This window comes from Poeciliopsis prolifica, unplaced genomic scaffold (assembly GCF_027474105.1).
Source record: "Poeciliopsis prolifica strain line A6 unplaced genomic scaffold, Auburn_PproV2 SCAFFOLD039, whole genome shotgun sequence".
NCBI classification, from domain to species: Eukaryota; Metazoa; Chordata; class Actinopteri; order Cyprinodontiformes; family Poeciliidae; genus Poeciliopsis; species Poeciliopsis prolifica.
In genome coordinates, this window is record NW_026562414.1 from 3,157,737 (window position 1) to 3,172,372 (window position 14,636).

The 14,636-nt window shown below is 39.7% G+C and overlaps 2 protein-coding genes across 6 annotated transcripts in view; one reads left to right on the forward strand and one right to left on the reverse strand.

Annotated features, from left to right (window-relative positions):
- The window catches only part of aven (apoptosis, caspase activation inhibitor), a 46,300-nt gene extending 45,112 nt beyond the window's left edge, over positions 1-1,188 (forward strand). The window contains exon 7 of one of the 2 annotated variants that reach the window (XM_055054462.1): positions 1,113-1,188. The gene's annotated coding sequence lies outside the window, so the exon portion shown is untranslated. Of the gene's footprint in view, positions 1-15; positions 118-1,112 lie in introns of those variants that run through there. The other variant, XM_055054459.1, reaches the window with a different exon arrangement.
- Positions 1-14,636, reverse strand: part of ryr3 (ryanodine receptor 3) — a 110,737-nt gene that overhangs the window by 4,719 nt on the left and 91,382 nt on the right. For 2 of the 4 annotated variants that reach the window (XM_055054433.1, XM_055054432.1), the window contains 23 exons: positions 13,034-13,146; positions 11,958-12,009; positions 11,826-11,882; positions 11,644-11,743; positions 11,160-11,239; positions 10,988-11,064; positions 10,189-10,262; positions 9,529-9,543; positions 6,778-6,858; positions 6,613-6,701; positions 6,401-6,529; positions 6,213-6,317; positions 5,662-5,743; positions 4,303-5,585; positions 3,714-3,766; positions 3,466-3,628; positions 2,944-3,030; positions 2,640-2,837; positions 2,427-2,557; positions 2,311-2,353; positions 1,150-1,277; positions 274-334; positions 32-178 (listed from right to left, as the gene is read on the reverse strand). In XM_055054433.1, coding sequence (XP_054910408.1) covers positions 32-178; positions 274-334; positions 1,150-1,277; positions 2,311-2,353; positions 2,427-2,557; positions 2,640-2,837; positions 2,944-3,030; positions 3,466-3,628; positions 3,714-3,766; positions 4,303-5,585; positions 5,662-5,743; positions 6,213-6,317; positions 6,401-6,529; positions 6,613-6,701; positions 6,778-6,858; positions 9,529-9,543; positions 10,189-10,262; positions 10,988-11,064; positions 11,160-11,239; positions 11,644-11,743; positions 11,826-11,882; positions 11,958-12,009; positions 13,034-13,146 — 3,348 coding nt within the window. The remainder of the gene's footprint in view (positions 1-31; positions 179-273; positions 335-1,149; positions 1,278-2,310; positions 2,354-2,426; positions 2,558-2,639; positions 2,838-2,943; positions 3,031-3,465; positions 3,629-3,713; positions 3,767-4,302; positions 5,586-5,661; positions 5,744-6,212; positions 6,318-6,400; positions 6,530-6,612; positions 6,702-6,777; positions 6,859-9,528; positions 9,544-10,188; positions 10,263-10,987; positions 11,065-11,159; positions 11,240-11,643; positions 11,744-11,825; positions 11,883-11,957; positions 12,010-13,033; positions 13,147-14,636) is intronic. The other 2 variants (XM_055054435.1, XM_055054434.1) reach the window with 1 other exon arrangement.

Here is a 14,636-nt window from a genome sequence, read left to right on the forward strand (position 1 = left end):
TTTGGCTCCCTCTAGTGGTTGGCGCACTCACCTGCTTGCCATTGTGCGTGACGGAGGACAGGATGGTGCGAAGCGTCTTGAAGCCCATGGCGATGTCCAACAGATGTGCAGCGAAGAAGAAGTTGTTGAAGTGTCCGAAGATGGACATGGTGGTATACCAGATCAGATACAGGAAGTACTGGAGGACAGAGACCGACAGAAGCCTGTTGTTAGAGAAAAACATCATGGCCGCCGGCCGGCTCCTGTGATGCGGGAATTGATGAACAAACTCACATTGTCAGTCAAAACCACTCCCAGTTTCCAGATGTGGTACTTTGTGTCAATGGAGCTCAACCTGTTAAGGAGGAAAATATTTATTATAGAAATATCAGACAAAACAGTTTCTGGACTCGAAAACCCGACAATATAATAAAAATCACACAATAATTACTGAATACAAGACATTGGACTTGAAAAATAGCATTTTAAAACTGCAATTTTGTCAAAATAATTAACTAAAACCTGACAGTGATGTGAAGGTTTAAAAATATTCCAACAATGAGGGAGACATGACAGCATCTACCACCCAGTCCAAATTAATTTGAAGCTACTAAATAACTAGTATGTGTTAGATTTGGCTTATTTGTTATAAATAATCCACATTTCTGTATTTTATTGATTCTAATCTTTTATGCTGTGGTTTTATTGGCTGTAAGCAGAAAATCTTCATTATTACCAGAAATGAAGGCTGTAGTTAAATCAACTCTGAATCGAGTTACTAAAATAAATTGGCATTTAATTATGATTGTAATTTATTGAACTGCTGCATAAAGAAGCGTCATCACAGATTCTTCCTCCAGCAGCCGTGAGAACAAACTCAAGTGTTTACTTTCCTCTCATTATCCGCATTTTTTCTTTTATTTCTCGTAGTGTTTTTTTTCAGCACAAATATATATTCACATTTACGTTAATAACTGCTGTAGATTTGCCTTTACTCCAGTAGATGCTCTTATTTTTTGTTTTTGTGTTAAACTGCATGCTCCCAATTTCCACAGAGGGACAATAAAAGAGATTTCTATTGTTTCCTAACATGACATGAGTCTGTTTTTTTTGCTTTTTCCATTTCAAATCAGAGTCTAAAGTCGTCTTATAAGGTCTAACTGGTCTCACCAGGACAGCAGCGACGCTTCCTTCTCCACAGTTTCCACGGTGGGGTCAAAGTCCAGAGCGCTCTTATCCAGACCCAGAAGCTCAGCGATGCGCTCGGCGCCATACATGTCGCCATATTTGTTGATCACCTGCAAGCGCAGAGGCAGAACAGAAGATGTATTACTCAAATCAAGCTAAGGAAAATATTAATTTAAATATTTCCTGATGTCTTCGTATTTATTGAACAAGTTACAAATAAAATTACAGCAAAACTATAAACGTTAGTATAAACTTATTAAAATCCAACCTCATCCTATTTAAAAGGAAACCTTCACTCTTCTTTCAGTTTCTTTCTTACTGCAGTATATTCAGAGGTGCCAATAATAACTAATATTAACAGCAGTGCTGCGCTGACTCATCATAATGTTTTGTTTCTTTTGAATCAGAAGTTGTATAATAGAGCCACACTGCCACCTAGTGGACATTGTTAGTGCATGTTCAGTAAATAATGTCCAGGTGATAAATGTGTCTGTAAGTTCATTTTTATTAACTCGTTGAATATTGTGTAGAATAGAAAACTTCTTTCTACACCTTCCAGCTAATTTTCAAGCTAAGCTACATCGTTAGCTGAGGTCCAGTTGCCTTCAGTGTTTTCATGTATTTCATTTTGTGTTTTGTTAGTTTCATAAAAGAACTTTAATGTGAAAGAGTAGCAAATGAAACCAGAAACCATTAAGGTTATTATCCGACTCAGATGTTAGCTTTGTAGCTTTGTACAGGAACACGCTGAGAGAGCGTCATAAATGCTATGGAGCAAGAACAGACTACATCAGCTCCACTACAACAAATCAGTATTTATGAGGAATTAAATAAAACCTTTTATTCAGAGCTTTACATTTTGACACTGAACCAAACTCATCTCTAAACATTTAAATTCTAGTTTCACTTATGAGGGTTTCAACAGTTAAACACACCTCAGATGTTCATGGCCATTCACTCCACTTTTGTTCCTGCAGCTTGAACACATTGAAAACTTTTAAAAACACATTTTACTGTATCTTTACCGAGCTCCCAAAATTCCTCTTAATAAAAGTCCCTGCTTGTTGTGCGACTCAGTAGTGAAATGGGATTTCCAAAGTCTCGCACCACAAAATGTCGCGTGCGTTTGAGCCGGACACTCACCTTGCGTTTAATAAACTTGTCCCAATAGTTGTTGGGGAAAGATCTGAAATCCAGAAAACATAACTATAACTCCGGAGTTGAAACCAGTGAGACGACAAACGTCCTCGCTGACGTACGGCGTGTTGATGACGAGTCGATCCCACTGGCCCTTGATGTCATCGTCGGACGGCTGCTCAGTGATGTACAAGCCGTCGAACTCCAGCTTCCTGGCGATTTCCTTCTCCCTCTTGAACACCACTAGAGGAACCTGACGGCAAAACACAAAGAGTGCAATAACGATCGCATCTAATCGCATCTGGATCTGCTGGTGGTTTGGTGAAAATCTGCACCTTCAGGCAGTAGTAGCCGAACAGGCAGAGCAGCGAGATGACGGTGTGGAACACGGCCAGGAAGCGCAGCGTCGGCAGCATGTAGCCGGTGCTCTCCTGCAGCACAAACTCGTCCATGTCGAACAGCGTGTTCTCGTCGTCATCCTCACCCCAACTGTTCTCCTCGTCTTCCTCTTCTTCCTCTGCTTCACCAGTGACCTAAACAAGAAAATGCACAGAATAGGCCACGAGTTTCATCTGTGGAAATTAGCAGCATTTAACGTGCAGCTTTGTGAAAAAGCCTGGAAAGAGTTGAATTTGTCACCTTGTAAAAGAGCAGGATGAAGTTTATGGCGAAGCAAACGAACAGAGCCAGGAAACGGAGGTTGTAGAAGTTACGAGCCAAGTAGTTCTGCAATGAAAACGTTCGATATGAGAGAAAATGGCTGCTTTACAACAATACAATAATTGAACTCTTCAAGGTTTCCCTAATTTTCTTCTATTTCTATTCATAATAGATGGATTTTTTTGTAATGTCTTCTTTGTGGTCTTGAGCAGAAACACACTAACTAAGATTTCCCTACTTTTCCCTGAATATTCTTAATATAAGAAAAATTTTTGAAGGGTTAAAACACATAAGGAAAATGTGAAGAGAGATAATAGCTTAGAATAAAACAGAAAAGATGATCCCATTTCTGCGTGAAAGAAATAAAACTTGAAAAACTGCAGACAAGAGGTTGAAATGAGCTTCAATGGTTTGTATATTAAAGCAGAAAATTTCTAATTCTGTTCAGAAAACAACTTCTGATCTTTGATTGCAAAACATTCTGAGTTCAGCTTCGCTCACCAGTATCTTATTCAGGTAGACGTCAAGAATGGCGAAGATGGTTGACATGAAGGCCGGAGACGCCTCTTTGGGCTGACTGGACCTGGGTTTGGGTTTCTCCTCCACAGCTGGTTCCTTTGCCTCCTCCTCCTTCGGTTTGTCCTCCTTCTCCCGGGTCTCTGTGCTGCAGCAATAAATAAATGTGCGTAAACAGGAGACGTCGCTCTGCAAGGCGGCAGAGGTCAGTTCTGGGTCACTCTTTTACTCACTCTGCCTTTTCTGTCTCACTCTCAGAGGGCGCGGCCGTCTTGGCAGCGGCTTTCTGCAAAGCATTTTTGTGAGACAGAGGAAATTACTGTCTGAGCTGAGCAGTAGAACAGAAGAGGGTTGGAGCAACTGAGAAAAGAATCTGGATTTTATTCAGATTTCCAACTTTTTTTCTTAGTATTCAGATTTGTTTTTTCTCAGAATTCAGAGTTCTTTTTCAAAATTCTGACTTTAATCTCACAATTCTACTTTCTCAGAATTCAAACTTCTTCTCAGAATTAAAATTTTTGTCAGATTTCTGGGTTATTTTCTCAGAATTGTGAGTTTTTGATTGTTTTTTTTCCAAAATTCTGACTTTAATTTCAAAATGTTGACTTTATTCTCAGAATTATTTTGTCAGAATTGCAAGTTTTTCTCAGAAGTCCATGTTTTTTCAGATTTTTTTTCTCAGAATTTTAATTTTTCTCATCAGAATTCTGACATTCTTTTTTCTAGAATCAGAAATCTGAAAATTGTGCCTATAAAGGTGAATTCTGAGATTAAAATTCTTTTATATTTCTTTTCCAATAAAAATAGAAGAAGCTGAAGCACCTTTTTGCTGTCTGCAGCGGAGGACTCCCCGCTCAGCTCTGACACGTCCCCCAGGCCGGGCTCCACGTGTTTCCCTCCTTCCTTTTTAGGCGTCAGCATCTCCAGCATCACGTCCACCTCTGAGGCGTCTCCTGCAGGAGCCATGGCTTTGTCCAAGCTGCCCGACGACTCCATGGCTTCCACTTTGTCTCCTTCTCCCACGTCCCCGTGGATGCCGAACTGCGTCGGGTCCGGCATGTTGCCCAGGATATCCGTCACCTTTATGTTCTTGGCTCCTTCAACGAGCCCTCCGCCGAACATGGACGACCAGATGACGTGAAAGAAACCAAAAACGAGGCTGAAAATCCCCTTAAAGAAGCCAATAAAGATCATCCAGAAGAAGGAGAAGAAGCCGGTGATCAGCTCCTTGATGCTCAGCTTCTTGATTTTCTTGAACTGCTTGCGCGCGGTCTTAATGGTGAAAATCTGCCGGATTTCTGAGATCTTCTTCTTGACCGACCGACACGCGGTGGTGAAGGCCGAGGCAGACTCCGGGGCGCCGTCTTCTCCCCCGGAGAGCTCCTCCAGGATGCTGTGCACCTCTTCCTCCTCCTCCTCCTCCGGCTGCTCCACGGCGTCCGGCTCAGAGATCTGCGAGGCCAGCTGCATCTCAAAGATGGTGTCCTCACAGAAGTTCACAAACATCTCCATCTTCTCGCTCTCTCCTCCCTCGTTCACCACGTCGAAGATGAACTGCCGCTTCGACTCCTTCACCTGCGGCTTCTCCCACTGCTCGCGGCTCGACTCGCTGATCTCGAAGTAAACGCGTTCGATTCGCTTCGCGCTGCCTAGGATCTCGATGCGGCCCAGGTAAGGCTCGAAGTAGCTGAGGACGCTTTCGGCCAGGTCCAGGAAGGTGGCGAGCCGGCTGTCGTGGGGCATGTGTTCGTTCAGGTTGGTCAGCAGCACGGCCACGTTGAACCCGATGTCCTTGGCGGGCTCGTGGAATCGCTCCACAAACTCCTTATAGTTGAACATGTCGTTCTCGTCGGCCTCCGCACACGACAGCAGGAATTCGATTTCTGACTGGTTGTACTGCTTCTGGCTCTCCATCGACTTCTGGAACTCCTTTTTGGAAATGATTCCTTTGCATTCCGGGTCGTATTCCTTAAAGTTGTCGGACGTCGTGAGATCTTTTAGTTTGAGGAACATGTCAAAGAATTTTAGGATCATCTCCACGTTGCTGGAAGACTCCACCAGGGTGTCGACCATCTGCTTCCCGATTGTCCCGTTCACCACGTTTCCTGCAGAGGCACCAAACCACTCTGCTCACTTCACGACTTTAAATTTATATTAAGTTAAATAAAGTAACATTTTTACCCTCAAGGAGAGACAGCAACATGACAACCATGTCCTTCTGTAAATCCATCAGTTCCTTCAGCAACTCAATCTGACTGGCATCCTGGAATTAAAACACATATTTAGGATTTGTTTCTGTTTTACAACAAAACTAAATGACTGAAATGAACCAGATACTTGATGGAAGCAGATTCGACGCTGTGAAAACACAAAATCTTACAAAGTCTAATTTCTAGAACACGTGTGTCAAACTCGAGGTCCGTGGGCCAAGTCTGGCCCACCATAGCTTTTTATGTGGCCCTCTAAATTCTAGATTAAATAAATGTGATTAGATATTATATTATCAATCAAATCAATGCAGTTTTTATCTGTTTACTACCTAATTATATCAATCAGCCCCTCCAGTGTCTTGAGAATTATCGTGGAGATTCACAAGTTAACAAATTGAGCTGAAAACTGGGAGTTTATTGCAGATTTGTCTCAAAAACTCTCATTTGTACTGAACAGCTGCCTCAGTCTTTATTGACATTTAATATTGCTAAAAAAGTTCTAGTTGTCGGCAGATTGTTAACCTGTGAAAGCTTCATTTGCATGTTTGCAAACACATGCAGGAACCCGACGACTGCATCCCACAGTCTGCTGTGAGCTAAACTCTGCTGGTTTCCAATGCAGGGCCCCTGCAGGTGAGACAGGACAGAAAAAACACCATGAAATATACAATAAAAACATCAATAAATTCATTTTTTAGTGAGATTCCTACCTGGATGTACTCAGTGAGTGAGTTAAATATCTGCTTGGCTACAGATAAAGCTTTGGAGAAGTTGTGCTTCCCGGTTTCATCAATTACGTCTTTCCCAGAATAATACCAATAAAAATCACTGATTGATTCCTAAACGGGAGACGAAGAGTAGCAGATATGATCACAGAGTCACGCAGAAACGATGAAGAGGAGGATGTGAGCGTGTTCGCCACCTGCAGGCGGAGCAGGTAGTCCACAGTGCTGATGATGATGTTCACTGTGGTCGTGTTTCCGGTTTGGGTTCTCAGGAAGTTTTGGAAATCTGACAGGAGAAGAAAATGTTAAACGTGGAAATGAACCCGTCCATTAATGTGTCTGTTTTTAAATCCGCTCCTCACCTCCGTTGTGGCCCTCACAGAGAAGTTGCAAAAAGCGGAACAGATCTTTGGTGAATTCATCGTTCTGAAGCACCTTGGAGCCTGAAAAAAAGATTTTTACATGAATGCAGAGCCAAAGTTTTAAACCATTTATTTAAAACAAGTAAATATATCCCTTGCAAATGTTTTCATACCCATTTTGTCACATTTCAGCCGCATGTTTGATTGGGATTTTATCTGATAGAGCGACGCATTAAATCTTCAGTACCTCCGTTTAGGAAAATAAACTTTTTTTAACGAATATCCAAAATCTGTGGTGAAAAAAAAAACTTTCCGTCTTTGTGAAAACAATATCTTCATGATGGATGGAGGCAAACGAAGCGTAGTTCTGGAAGAACATTTTTTAGTGGCAGCAAAAAACTAAACATACAGATTTGGAAAAAATTAAGAGACCAATTAAAATGTTCAGTTTCTCTGATTTTACTTTTTACAGGTTTATATTTTGTTCTTCCTCCTATGAAAATGTCTGAGATTAATTTGAACATTTATGTTTCGTTTTTTACTTTTGGAACTCAGAAATATCTTTTTTCTAGAATATTTCTGAGATCCATCAAAAAATATCAGTTTTTTATTTAAAGCATATTTTCAACTTTTGGAGCTCAGAAATGTAATTGTTTTTCTAGAAAATTGCAAACTAAAACTTCACATTGTGGTGAAAAATGGATGCGTAGCTGTGAAAGAAAATCTTGGTGGCCGCAAAAAAGTAAACATGCAGCTCTGGAAAAAAATTAAGAAACCACTTAAATGATCAGTTTCTCTTATTTTACTTTTTATAGGTTTATGTTTCAGTAAAGTGAACATTGTTCTTTTATTCTATGAATTACTGGCAACATGTCTCTGAAATTCCAAGTAAAAATGTTTTTATCTTCAGAAAATGAGAAATATTCGAAATAACTAAAAAGACGTTTATATTAATTAAGAAACATCAATGCTGATGTTTTAACCGAGGAAGAGTTCAGTTGGGGGTTTCAATGGGCTCTTAGTTTATTCCAGAGCTGTATGTTCTGTTAGGATGGTCTAGTCAAAGTCCACACATAAATCCAACTGAGAATATACATAAAAAATTATCCTTACAGCTTCCATCTATCCTGCTTGAGCTTAAACTATTTTACAAAGATGAAAATGAGCCAGATGACTAAAATACACAAATGCATAAAAGGTTTTTCGGATTTTCGTTTGTAAAAACTGTTTTCATTTAATCTGGAAATCTGTTTTATTCTGATTTGCCACATAAAATCCCCCCAAATCAACAAAGTTTCCAGTAGTAATGAGACAAAATGTTAAAAAGTCTAAGATATATTAACACTTTTGCAAAGCACTGTGTCATATAAAAGGCAGGCCGGGCATTTCTTATGTTCAAGGTTTCTGAGTCTTTAGATTACAGATGGAAAACTGAATCCAAAGAGCCGTTTTATAGACAAAGATACAATAAAAACGCCAACGAAACACCAGGACATTTCCTTAAGCTGGAGGAAACTGGAAAACTTTCACATGCAGGCCGTGAAGAGGCCCGATGAAAACAGCCGACAAACGGGTTTATGATTCATTTCCACCGGCTAAACCAGTCAGAATAAATTAAATCAGGAGGATTTCAAATCTGAAAGCTATGATGGATTAACAGGGCCACTGTAGATAGAAGACTGGAAAATTTGCTTGGAAAAAAAGGCTGAAATTTTCTAGGAAAAGCAAGAAAATTATTATTTTCAAGAAGTTCAGAGTTTTTTCAAGAAAAAACAACTTGAGATTTTCTAGATTTTCTTGTTTGAAAAGTCAAAAATTTGCTCAAAAATTTATTAAAAATTTTGAGATGAATCTTAATTTTTCTTGAAAAAGGTGTACATTTCTGGGTTTGAATTTCGAAACAGAAATTTCCATGTCTTTCCTATAAAATTTATGGCACTAATTTCAAAAAAAATATTTTTTTTCTAGCATGTTTTCAACTTTTAGAAATCAGAAATTGTGGGGCGGTTCTAAAACATTTCTGATATTTATCTTTTTTTCCAACAAATGTTTTACTTTTCAAACTCATAAATTTCCTCGTTTTCTTCAAGAACATTTCTGAGATCAATCTTTAAATTTTCTAATGTATTTTCAACTTTTGAAGCTCAGAAATCTTGTTTGATCTAGAATATTTCTGAGGTAAATCAAAAAAAATTCTTAATACTTTTTCTAGCAAAGTTTTCACTTTTCAACCTTGTTTTTTTTCCAGAAAATGTGAGTTTTTTTGACAAAAGAAGCGGCGGAAATGTAATCTTTTTTGGTTCTACCTACAGTAGCCCAACCACACCGTCGTAGGAAGAAGCTTGTGACGCCATGTGAAAGTTGACAATTACAAAAAAGAACCAGCTTTGTGGAATAGCCCCCAAATCCAAAGCAAGCCAAAGCTTTGCTTGAGCTGTGGAAGAGCCCACAGATCCACTTAGTCAAACCTGTTGGAAGTGGCACTGAAAGCCTTACAATGTATCTGAGCAGCACTAATCAGGACTGGCATTAGTAATGTTAACATGAGAGGGAAACTTGAACAAAAAGCAGGATAAAACAGAAAACAGGCAGTGGATTGACTTTAATGGGAGTTCTTCGTCAGCATGCTCCCTACAGACATCGACAGGAGGAGCTTCACACATAAAAGCAGAGAGGATGGACCACATGTACGGAGGGAACATTCAGGATGGAAGCATAGCCATATCACGATGATCTAAACTTGCTATTTACCCCGCTGAGTGTTGACTGCCATCGATGGGTTTTTAAAATGACAGGAAGGAGACAAACGGCACACGAAGACATAAGCAAAAAGAGAGGACACCGAGTTACAATACAAAGAGATATGAATACATCAGCTAAGAGTGGAAAAACAAAGACATGCTGCTTAGGACGAAAGGGGAAACCAGTGGTCTGGGTTGTACCAAACAAAACAGGAACTGAGTCATGGTGAAAGGTTCGAAACGGCTACAGAGACAACAGTAGTTACAGTGAATTGTTAAATCTCAGTGGAAATGATGATGAGGAGACAAACAGTTTGATGAGACAGGAGGTTTGTGGTGGAAGTTAGAGAAGTGAGAGATTTGTGCTAAACCCAGATCTTCCTCATCTTCGCTCAGGTTCCATCAGAATATCAACCAAAAGTTGGGATTTTTCTCGGGGCTGCGGTGAAAAACGTATCCCTACTTTCATTACGTTCAAAAAAACATCGCACCAAAAATATCACTGACTCCAAGACAAGCAGCAAACCGAATCAAAATTCATCATTTTGATTCTTCAGACACTGATCCGCACATTTCAAACATTGATCCTCAACGGCTGCAAAGGTCCAGTTTTACTCAACTTCAGTGGAAAGTTTAAAAATACGCAACAGGAGAAAGTCTTCAGACTTACTAGAACCTTCTTCTGTCACCATGCCGAGTCCTTCTGCCTTGTTTTGCCTCTCAAATGCATTCAGGTCCAAGACACTGAGAGAATAAAGTAGGATAAAAATAGTTAGTAAGCTAAATATCTAGTTAGCAAATGGAGCACTTAGTTAGCCACCTTAGTATTTAGTTCAAAGCTAATAATCAATTAGCTAGCAAAATATTTTGTTAGCCAACCAAGCATTTAGTTAGCAACCCAAGTATTTAGTTTAAAGCTAACATTTAGTTAGTAAAGTAAATATCTAGTTGGCGAGAAAAACGCCTAGCTTCATAAATATAGTAAGTAAGCTAACTATTTAGCTCCAAACTAAATGTCTAAACCTGAGCTAGCTAAATTAATCTAGCCCCAAGCAAGCTACACACTAACGGGCTCTGAGCTAACTAAACATTTATCTCTGAGCTAGCTAAATATTAAGCTAACTATGAGCTAGCAACATATTAAGTCAGAATTTATGCTTGCTATGCTAACTTAAGGAGCAAAGCAGCTTAAATTCGGCAGCCAGTCAGAAAATTAGCAACAGAAGTAACATTTAAATTAATTATTTTAACTTATATTTTATTTAAAAAGTAACAGAAAACAAAAATTCTGATGAAAAATGTGATTTATACATTTTTTTCTCATCTTCCCTCAAACTTTGAGGCTCCCATAACGCCCCCTGGTGGCTTCCACTTTTAAAAACAACAGTTTGCTACCATAAAAGCAACAGAGTTGGTAAGAAAACAACATTTCTGTGTCTCACAAATATTTTTGCCCCAACAATCCCTACCTGCAAGACTGCATCAGTCCTGACAGACTCTTGAAAAAGCCTGCGTCTCTTTTGTCCGTCAAGTAACCGAGCATTTTCTGTGACAAAGGAAGTTTATGAGATCATAAATCTCTACTGTCATGCAGCTCATGGCAGGTGGTTCAACGGGAGCAGAGATCTGGGTCAAGGTCACCTGTTGAACTTGCACGTTGCCTCCATTTAAGATGGAGATGCCCAGTTTGAGGGTGCAGGTCACCATGGGGCCCAGACGACCTGATGGTGGAGAGATAAAGCTTGTAATCAGGCATTTTTTATTCTGTTTCCCTAAAACAGCGGCGGCAACCTCATTTTTGTTTTGGGCCAAATCCAGATCATAAATGCTCTTAAAGGGCCGGTTGTGCCAGATTGTATTGATGAATCCTGTTCACAAACCGTTAAAATATCAATGAATCATTTGAATTGAATTATATTATTGAACGCCTTTTCAGTCCCTCCAGGGGACAACAAATGTGGTATGGATTCCAGGTGAATCTTATCATTTTATATCTTAAAATTAATGCGGAGGGTTGAACACGTTTGAAATCAACGTTCCACATAAAACAAAATGAGGCTGACAGCATACAGTCCGATCCTGAGTTACTTCTCCAGATGATTACAAGCAGGCAGATCATTTTTACCTTTGCTGGCGCTGATCATCTGCAGCACCATTTCTGCGGCCCCGCGAGCGTGCAGCCTCGCCTGCTGGTACAGGATCTTCTGCTTTTCCATCTCCTTTTCCTGAGGGTGAAAAGCGAAAACGTGCCTCACCAAAAGACATAGGAACAGTTTTAGAGCTGCTGCTGCACCAAGCAGCAAGTACCTCGAATGTCTTTTCCCGCCCTTCTTCTTCCTCTTCCTCCTCATCCTCTGCACAGCTCTGACAAAATGCAGGGTCACAATTTTAAAACCTTTAATTAATAGAGTATGTTGCAGCTGTTCAAAAGGAAAATACCTTTGCCATCATGTCTGCATACGCAATATATAAAGGATCTACTTCCAGGTGGCTGAGAAAGAGAAAAATCACAATATTATAAAAAGGTATTACAACCACAGTGAGTATTTTAGAAACCGCCACAAAAGTAGCATATAATTTAGAGCACAGGTGTAAAACTTGAGGCCTGTGGGCCAAATCCGGCCCACCGCAGCTTTTTATGTGGCTCCGAGATTCTAGACTAAACGCTAAGTGTGATTAAATATCATGTTATCAGTCAAATCAATGCAGTTTTTATCACTTTATTGTAAAATTACATCAGTCCCTCCAGTTTCTTGGGAATTATCGTGGAAATAAAAGCAAAATCAACAAATTGTGCTAAAAACTGAGTTTTTACAAATTTTTCTCAAAAATTGACAAAAACTTTCTTGCTTGTACTAAACAGCTGCCTCAGCTTTAACTGATGTCAGATTACAGTCCATGATCTTTACAGCAAGGAGAGAAAAAAAATCACATTTACAGTAATATTTAAGTGCAAATATTTCCAAATTAGAACCACAAATACTTTGATTTCTATTGCAAAAAAAATCACAAAATCCTGGAGGGACTGAAAGATGTTCAATAATATTTAATTTGAACAATTCATTGATATGTTAACAGTTTTTATCAATACATTCTGGCCCTTTAACAGCATTCATGATCTGGATTTGGCCCAAAAATGAGTTTAACGAGGCCGGTTTAGGAATTTAAAAAACACTTAAAATCTGAAAATTGTGATTGTCAATGCCTTTAACTTTGAAATCTCAAAATAAAATGTAGGTAATAAGTGGATAGAGTCCACCTGCGCAAACGTTTAACATGGTTTGAAAGGTGATTTTGTGAAGAAAAATTGGCAAACATTTCTCTCTCTAGACGTATAAATCTAGAAAAGAATAAAGAAACTTAAAGTTGTGGTTAAGATGATTCTTCAAAGTATTTACTTCCCAATAAATCATTAACATTTGTAGTTTTGACATCTGTAATTGAGAAAAAGCTTTAACAAAAGACACATATTTGCACTAGTTGCCGTTCGTGTTGCGGTTCTGAGGAGTTCTGACCTTCGCTCCGTCAGAGCGTTGTGGCTGAAGTGGAGGATGAGCTGGTGGAGCGGGTCCGGCTTGATCTCAGCCACCTCTTCCTCCTCTTCCTCCACGATCTTCATCGGGGTTTTCTACAGAAGTCAGCAAACTGCAGCGTTACCACTCGTCCTGCAGGAGATTTTCTCACTCCTTGAATATGATCAAAATAATTTATTTAAAGGCGACCTATTGTGCTTCTTTGAACAGGCTAGGATAAGTCTGTGGCCCAAACAAATCATGTTCTTTGCATCAGATTTTTGTCTGCTTTGAGCTCCGTCCAGAATGTTTCTGGATCTCTGTCACTTTAAATCCAAATAAGCTGCTGCTGGCCACGCCCCCAAGCTCATCGTTTTTACACTCGCACGTGAAAATAGCTGCACACAGATGAGTGAGGATACAATCACACGTCTTTGAAAAGCAAAACTTGAGCCTCCTGCACAACCAACACAAATTCACCATGTGGTTTCTGGATGGTAACAACAATAAAACGCTCGTCTTTTCCAGCAGCCATTGTACAGTGGTAAAACCAGACATCCTGGAGCGCTGCTGGGATTGCTAGGTAACGGGGGCAGAGCTCGGTTGAAACACCACATTTTTTCAGAAACCAGCTAACGTCAACTTACTGGGTGTTTTCTTTTTTTGTTTTGTTTAATTGCTTGGGATGTTTTTAGATTCAAAATGGAAGTACGAAAAGTATGAATTTAGCACAACAGGTACCCTTTAAAACACACGAACGAGTCGGTTATGTCTCGCCAGCATGCAGACTTTGTTCGCCAGGTGAGTCATGGAGAGAATGAGGAAATTTGAGCTGTGTTGCGTTTTTAAAACCATGCATGATGCAACAAACAGATGCAAGCACACTGCAAAAACACAACATCTTACCAAGTATTTTTGGTCTTGTTTCTATTGCAGATAAAAATAAGAAAAATCTAACTTAAAAGTAAGATAAAGAGGCTTGTTTTAAGTAATTAATTCCTCAGAATTAATGAAAAAGTATTAATTATTTTGGCAGATAAATTAACTTATAGCAAGGGAAAATGTTTTATTAGTTAAATAATTTGTCAAAGGGGCTCATACTTTTTCATCAATATTAAGAAATTACTCATAACAAGTTTCTTTATCTTACTAATAAGACTTTTAGGTTAGTTTTGTCTTATTACAAGTGTACTAAGGCATTTGCACTGTAAACCAGACCAAAAATACTTGGTAAGATTTTGTGTTTTTTGCTAACATGAAGAATGATCCTGGTCCAAAACGATAGCGTTCATAAACTCGAACTAACATGACGGATTGAAAACCAGACCTAAACTTACACTAGGTAGAAAACAGTTTGACAGATAAAATATGACGCGTGATCTCCAACCAGCCGAGGCGAGCATGCCCACTGACGACACGGCAACGCCACCGTCACACACTTCTTACAGAGTACAGCGAAAACACAAGTGATGGGTTGGATCCGCGTCCGACAGCCAAACAGCTACGGCAGCCTCCCGCTGCGGGGCGAGGACCCTCCTTACCGCTGCCGTCAGAACGCCACAGCCTGCTTTTCTGGCCCTGCGCCTCCTGAGTTCATCATGCAGCC